Source organism: Phalaenopsis equestris, unplaced genomic scaffold, assembly GCF_001263595.1.
Source record: "Phalaenopsis equestris unplaced genomic scaffold, ASM126359v1 Scaffold000840, whole genome shotgun sequence".
In the NCBI taxonomy this organism is placed as follows: Eukaryota; Viridiplantae; Streptophyta; class Magnoliopsida; order Asparagales; family Orchidaceae; genus Phalaenopsis; species Phalaenopsis equestris.
In genome coordinates, this window is record NW_018165280.1 from 5043394 (window position 1) to 5051313 (window position 7920).

At 34.1% G+C, this 7920-nt stretch overlaps 1 protein-coding gene across 1 annotated transcript in view; it reads right to left on the bottom strand.

The window, feature by feature from the left end:
• Positions 1-5998: 5998 nt before the first annotated feature.
• The window catches only part of LOC110031537 (probable serine/threonine-protein kinase DDB_G0291350), a 22983-nt gene continuing 21061 nt past the window's right edge, over positions 5999-7920 (bottom strand). The window contains exon 6 of the mRNA XM_020734783.1: positions 5999-6286. Coding sequence (XP_020590442.1) covers positions 6067-6286 — 220 coding nt within the window. The 3' untranslated portion in view covers positions 5999-6066. The remainder of the gene's footprint in view (positions 6287-7920) is intronic.

The following is a 7920-nucleotide window of genomic DNA, read 5'->3' on the forward strand; positions in this document are numbered from 1 at the left end:
ATATATACACACACACACACACACACACACATACATACATACATACTTAATTAAAATTATTTTTTTCAAAATTAATGCAATCGATAATAACTTCAAAAATGGGAATTTTGATCAGTCATTCATCGATGAAATCTTCACCAACAGTCTCCCTGGACTACGACGCGGGCACAATATTTTGAACCTTAATTTTTGGCTAGATAACCTTAGGAAGGTCCTCGTCGATCTGGAAGCCACATAAAGTTGCATATTACTAGAATAGGACCCTATAAGTCATAAATTAACATTCTATGGGTTTCAAACTGCGGCTTTTGGTTCCGATGGGTGGCCCGGGCCCCGACAGGGATCCAAACCCGAATTTTATCAAAATGTGTGTGGGTCATGGAGACTACCCTTGGAGTCAAAAGACTTCAGATTGATGGAATTTGTTCTCTCCACATCAAAATGGACATAAGAGAGGTGAATTTACTCGGGTTGGGCAAAGTCTGTACATATTTTGATTTCGTGCTCTTGGCACCTATCAGGAGGTCTAGATGGGTATCTTGAGTTTCATAATGGTATAAATGGACACTAAGTCATCCTGAGTTGTTCAAGTGGGCACTTTATACTTGCGATATCAAAAATTGACTCCAAAAACCTTAGTTAGATGTTTTTTTAGCTATTTAGAATTGTGTGGAGCTAATTGATATATGGATAAGATCATTTGTTTTACAACATAAGAGAGGTCAGTTCTGGTAATAGTGAGATGTTGGAGTGATCCCACTATTTTTTTAAGAAAATGATTGGTCATAAAGTGTTTGTGATTAATTTATGCGGTAGGTTTTTTGTTGGAAGAAGAATTTTGATGGGTTTAGAGATAGGTATGCCTGAAATGTTAAGAATTTGATGTGCATAAGATGCTTGGTTGAGGTGTAGGCAATATTTGGTGGAGACATCATTAATGCCAAGAAATTTGAAGATATATCATATATTCTTCATCTTGAAATTTTGTATTTTAGCATGTGGAGAATATTATTAATGAGCTTTTGATCGTTTTCTGTAAGAACACTATCATAAATATATATATTAAGATATAAATGTGAGAATTAATCTTTTGACAACAGAATAATGAAGTGTCTGTAATGTTGAAGTAGAAGTTCAGTTTCTTAAGATATCCTATTAAAGTAGCAAACTATTGTCTACGTGCCTATTTAAGGCCATAAAAACCTTTCTTCAGTTGGCATACGTAATTAGGATAGGTTGTGCCGGTGAAATTCATTGGTTGTTCCATCTAGGCTATTTCAGTTAGATGGCCATGAAGAAAAGTATTCAAAATATTTAGTTGATGTATATTCCAATTGTAGGTGATGACCTCTATAAGAAAGTCTTGAATGGTAGACATTTTAGTCGCAAGGATGAAGTTTTAAATATAGTATGTTCCCTATGTTATTTAAAGACTTAAGCTACCAATCTAACCTTATGGTGAGTAATTGATACATTTATATTGTGTTTTGTTTTAAATATCCATTTACATTCTAAGAAAATTTGGCCTCCAAAAATAGAGGGTGGAAATAAAACCAAAGTTTTTTGAGCCTGTAGAGTTTGAAATTATTCTGACATGGCTTGTTACCAGTGAAAGAGTTTGACAACAACTGTGTAGCAGGAGAGTAAGATTAAGAATTTTTTTTTGCTTTAGGTGAGATAATTTGTGTTTAGGAATATTTTCACCTATAACTTTTTTGTGATAAAACATATTCAAAAACACACATATTGTGTTTTCAATAAGGTCTAACCATGGAAGGCGTTGGCATCCTAAGAATTTGAGATGATTATATGTGGGTGAGTTTCCATGTATAAACTCATAAGAAGATTTATAATGAGCTGATTTGGATGGCATTAAATTAATGAGATAATATGTTAGAAGTGCATCAGTCCACAGATGGAGTAAATGGGAAGTGTCGGTTAGTAAGGTCTCAATGGTTTTTATGAGAAGTCTATATTTCCTTTCAGCGACTCCATTCTATTATAGTGTATAAGGATAAGTAAACTAATGACAAACGCCTCATTTTTTAAGTTGAATAATGAAGTGCATGTTGATATATTCATCAAAATTGTCTATTATGAGAGTTTTATATGAGTATTGAATTGATTTTTAACAATGTTTTTAAACTCTATGTTTTTAACTATAGTCTTCTCTTTATTTTTGAGTAGATATACCCATGCAAATTGAGAATAACTATCTATAAAGACTACATAGTATTTGAAAGAGTGGATGATCTCCAAACAACATAATATATGATGTCTAGGGAATGAGATGCTTGTGAAATGGAACTAAGTAAAAGGTATCTTGTAACTCTTAGCAAGATTGCATTAGCTGTAGTGAGATTTTTGAAAGAATTGGTTGAAGGATGGAACACAACATGCAAGAGATTTCTAAATTTTGTAACTGGGTAGCCTAGCTTTTCGTGTCCTAGATTTGTTATTTTTTGAACTATAAGGAAGACTAAAGAGCTTGGCATAGGAGTATTGGGAGGTTGAATAGGATAAAGCCCTTGCACATGTAGACCTTCAAGAACCATTTTGTTGGTTTGCATATCCTTGATAGAGCATCCATTAGTCTTGAATGTAATAAAACATAAATTTGTTGAAGTTTGTGAGCTACAATTAAACTCTAGGATAGATTGGGAGCAATGTGAATGTTAGAAAGTAAGAGCTTACGTGTATGTGTGGGTAATAATCCTTACTTAGCATGAGCAATGGAAAGTTGCTAGTTATTGCCTATGGCAATGGAGCTACCCTCTCTATACTCTTGAGTATGAGAAATTTGATTTGAATCAACTGTAAGGTGCTTGGTTACACCACTATCTAGATACTAATTATTGTTGAGATAAGTAGTGGAATTAATGATTAAGGCATTGGGATGTTTATGGTTCTTGTCATACCTATGCCAACACTTACGAGTTAAATGTGTAGGTTTGTTTCATATTTGACAAATGGTGTTGAAATATTTAGAAGTACTATAGGTAATGTTGTTGGGGCGTGATTATGAAAGTATTTAGGTTTTATTATAATTATGATTCATGTTCTTGTATTTACCCCTTCCCCTGGGTAGCGGTGAGGGTCATGTGAGTTGACTGTTGAGTTTCTTTAGTTGCTTCTTGCACAGGGTTCAATTTTTCATTGCACAAAAGTGTGTATAAGTCATCAAGATTGATTGGTTATAGGTTTTTTCTAATAAGAGTCTTGAGTGAATGATAATTGGAGGGGAGATCATTTTGTGTATAATAAATTAAATCTTCTGACTCTTGGGCAACACCTGTGGCGACCAAAGTGTCATATTTATACATGATTTTAGCTAGATATCGTGTCTTTGTTTTTCCTAGCATAGTGAGTTATGTAGCTCATTGTGTGATGTGGGGCATGCTTGTAGATTATAATCTATGTTCAATCGTATTCCATATGTCAAAAACAAGTCTCAAGAGTAAGAATATATGGAAGAAAGGGATGTAAAATGACATCCTTTACCAAGTATTGGTTGATAATCATCCATTTTGTGTATTCATGATTTGCTACTTCAACTCCCATAGGATCAAAACTGATTTGCTTCAGTTGGCTACAGATCCCTTTCACAAATCTCTCATATTCATCTGCGTAAAAAAAGCTTCGCAACTTGTGCCTTCCATGTAAGACAATTATCAGTGGTGAGAGGTGTAGAAATGATATCTCTGATATTTTCGATTAGAAATTTTAATTGAGTTAGAATTGGATTGTCACACCATAAAGGAGTAGAGATAGCAGCCAAGGTTGCAACAATTGCAGAGGAAGTCGAAATTGAACTTATGATGCAGATGAGGTTTAGCTACACATAATCCCTAATACCATGTACAAGTTCTCTCATCTTCTTAATTGAGAAAGAGGCTAACACATATGACAAAAGGACAAGAAGAGGAGAGCAGAATCTCGAAAAGTTGATCATTCATTCCATCTTCATATTACATAGTTTCATTTATTGAGACATCAATGATAGTGTAGGCTTGTTACAAGTAATGGATAGACATAATAAGCATACAACTCACATAGTTATTTCAATTATAGATATCCAACAAATTTTACTCTGCAACACAATAATCAAGACAATTAAGATAATCATTTCTTATTAAGCAACAAATTATCTTCCAAATTTACATGATAATACTAATTAAATTTAAGACACAAAAATTAAATTTATTGAAAAAAAAGAGAGTCAATCAAACTGAATCTAAAATCTCTCTGCTTCTTGTTAAATAAGTGTAATATAATCATTAATCATATATTACATTTTTTAAATTAAATTTAAAACTTTAAAATTATTTATTTCAGATATTTTTATTCAAATTTTATTTTCATTTACATACATACCTCCCAATTCCTGTGTATTTACATATATAACTCCTAAGCTTTACTTTTTATGTTTATGGGCATTTACCTACATACCACCCAATTCTTATATATATTTACATATCAAGAACCTAAACTTTATTTTTATATTTATACAACCGAGATATTTCATATTAAATCAAAAGTGTTATTATTTTAACTTTTAGAAAGTAAAATGAACATTTTTATGTAAAAATTAAGATTTAGGTGTTAGATATGTAAATCCAAAAAAATTGAGTGGTATGCATGTAAAATCTTCCTTATATTATCCATAGATAAGGTGGTATATACGTAAAAAATCAAAATTTAAGTATAAAATATATAAATACATAGAAATTAAGTGTTATGAATGTAATCTTCCAATCCATTTTTAAAATTTTTTTGAAGTTATCAGGGTTCGATTGCTTTCTTGCTGTTCATAAATGAACACTGGTAAGCCTTACCTGCTACTGGGAGTTGGATGGACTCATATTTAAAGCATTCCGTTTCAGGCCTTGCTTGCCTATATATAAAATGTTAGGCTAACGTCTAATCATTTAGACAGGCCATCACGTGCAGCCCAGCTGGCCCGAACTGGTCTGCTTTTGGGCCAGTTCTGCCAGACGATGAGCAGTAATATGAATTGTTAAATAAATTATTTTATTAAATAATGATGAAATTTAAATTATTTATGAGCATCACAAAATATTCCCCACTCCCTAAAAAATGACTCCCTTTGTGTAATTTTTTATATCATATTTTATCATATATTTTTATATCTACTACTTAAATCCTTCTTTTTATTTATTTAGCATCTTAATATGTAAATAGCACAAAAAAATATGTATTTTTTATTTTTACTTGGAACAAATCTTTAATGTTTTTAATTTACATAGAGGCTTGGCTCAGTTTGGGCTAGAATAAAACCACCATGGTTCACTTATGGCCTCATTCCAGTCCAATTATGGGCTTACAGCAAAATTTTTCTACCATGGGCCTTCACTATTGTTGCCCTTTTGGCAGTTTGAACTCTCTAATAGAAAAGTATCATCTATTTGAAATAGAGATAATGATATGAAGGTGGTTGTTTTGAAGAATGATATTATATGGATCAATTTTAAGGAAAATAAGACGAGGGCCGGTTTATTTTGGCTTAACGACGTGCTTGAATATGTTCCAAAAAGCTCATAATAAGTTCAGAGATTTATGAATAGCTCAAATTGAAATCATGATGTAATTTAAATCAACTCAATACGGATCAGTTTGAAATCAACCCGACTCACTGAACCACACATCTTCCTAGTACTAGTGAAGAAGCTTTCAGATAGGATGGTTGATGCTTGAGACTGATTCTTCAAAACTTTTGTCAACTATGGTGTTACTTAGTACATCTCCTGAGCTCATTTATTAACAATCATATAAATTTCATTTGAATTAATTTGGCTCCTACCCTCACTTACTGCATGGGTCCTTGTTCAGATGTTTTTATTATAATTGTATTCAGATGTTGCATTTTAAATGGAGCATATTTAAAGCATAAATACAAAAACACTCTTATATTTGCATGTAAAATATTAACATTTAATAAGAAAACATTAAAAGACATTAGTCAAAATTTTTATGGATAATATGCCTATAAGGAAAAGATGAGAAGATGCAACAAATACAAATCAAATGAGTAATAGGATCTAGATTCTATGACAAATTTGATATAAGTTTATCGACATGAAGGATTACATCATCAATGTAAGGTCGGATGGATGGTTGAGGTTGCAGCATCCAAGAAACAAACTGATGGAGTGATTCCGGAAATGGTTGGTTAGGACCAGATGGCCACTTTATCTGAGTATTCATTATAGCTAACTGTAAGCTCCCTCCAGAATCTAGTACATACTCAAAAGGTGACACACCGTACCTGCAAGAAAAAGGTAATTAAAGTTCCCGAAGACTGTTGAGATTTGTATCTTATTTTTAGGGGTCAATTGTAAATAGAAAATATAGAGAAGCCTAAGAGGTTATTTGTAAAAGGATTATAGGGCTTTATAGAAAGCCCAACTCATGAATGAAGGAAAAAAACTTTTTACCAAATTTTTTCTTCATGGTATCAGAGCCTAGCCATTGGCGCAGCCATTTCTTCCTCGTGATGCAGTCGTGCTAATTGGGAAGGCACGAGGGTTCGACCTCGCCGCTAGGAAGGGATTGTAGGATGAAGGCATGTGATCGGTTTGTCCTAGCATCGCACTAGCTGGATCGCGGGATGTCAATGACAGGATCCCGACTTGGGAGTACCTCCAACCACTCGATAGTCAGGATCGGGACCGAAACAGTCACAACGTACTCGGGGGCAATCACAAGTGAAGTATTGCAACAGCAATACAGTCGGAGGATGGGACGAAGGATCGTGATATAGTGTCGACTAAAGCACCACTGCTGAAATCGGGAAGGCAACAACACAATAGCAGTTCTCTGAGAAGGCAAAAAAGGGACACCATGGCTTGCTGGGAAGGCAACTTCCAGACAGCGGCACGAACACTTGAGATAAGGTTGCATTGAGCTCAGGTATGATAGGTGCCCAGAGGAGACCCACGGGTGCTTCAACTGTGGAGAAGTGGGACAACTAAGCATGGATTGTCCAAAAACCATGCCAAGGAGAGAGAGACTAGTAAATGCGGAAGTCTAGAGGTCGTGTTTTGTGTGTGTGCTAGGGCGGGGGTTTGAAGGGGTAGAATAGGGGGCTATCGAACAAAACTGATAACGGAAAAGAACAAAGAAAGACATAGATAATCTTTACTAATAAGAAACATGAGTTACTAGAGATGTTAAAGAGGAACCGGAGAGCAACCTGTAATGTAGCTGAGGATGCATCCACCTTATCATTATTCAAGGAGAACAATGCTAGTTATGCTCACTCAGCCAAAGGTACTCGTGATACATATGCTCTTGCCTCTATATCCACCACAATATCACCAATAGGTGTGTAAACGAGCCGAACACAAGCGAGCCTAGGTTCAACTTGTGTTTGGCTCGTTTATATTTCAAGCTCAAAAAGTGTGTTCGTGGTTGGGCCCCTTTCTTTTCGGGGCCGACCACCGGCCCTTACCACCATTCACGAACAAAAAGTCATTTTGACAACCCTAACCACGTAGTTATAAGATGTTAAGGATTGAGGCAATATTTAAAAATTATTGTTTACATTAAAACATCATTTGAATCTAATTTAATAATTTTAATTCTATTTTCTTAATTAATACTTTAATTGATTATAAATCTTTGAAATTTTGTAATCTATTAAATTTTTTTAAAATAATACTCATCAAATATATATATAATATAATTGATTAATAGTATTTCCTTGGGGATCCTTTGGAACTAGATCAACCTACTTTCAACTTAATCAGACCCCGGTGGCCAGAATACTAGTGGAAAGAGATTACTTTACCTGATGTCACTGAAGTCTGGTTGGGCACAACCCATAATGGTTATTGGCAACAAATCGTCATGGAACACAAACCCATATATTGTACCCACTGTAAGATGTTTGGTCATATC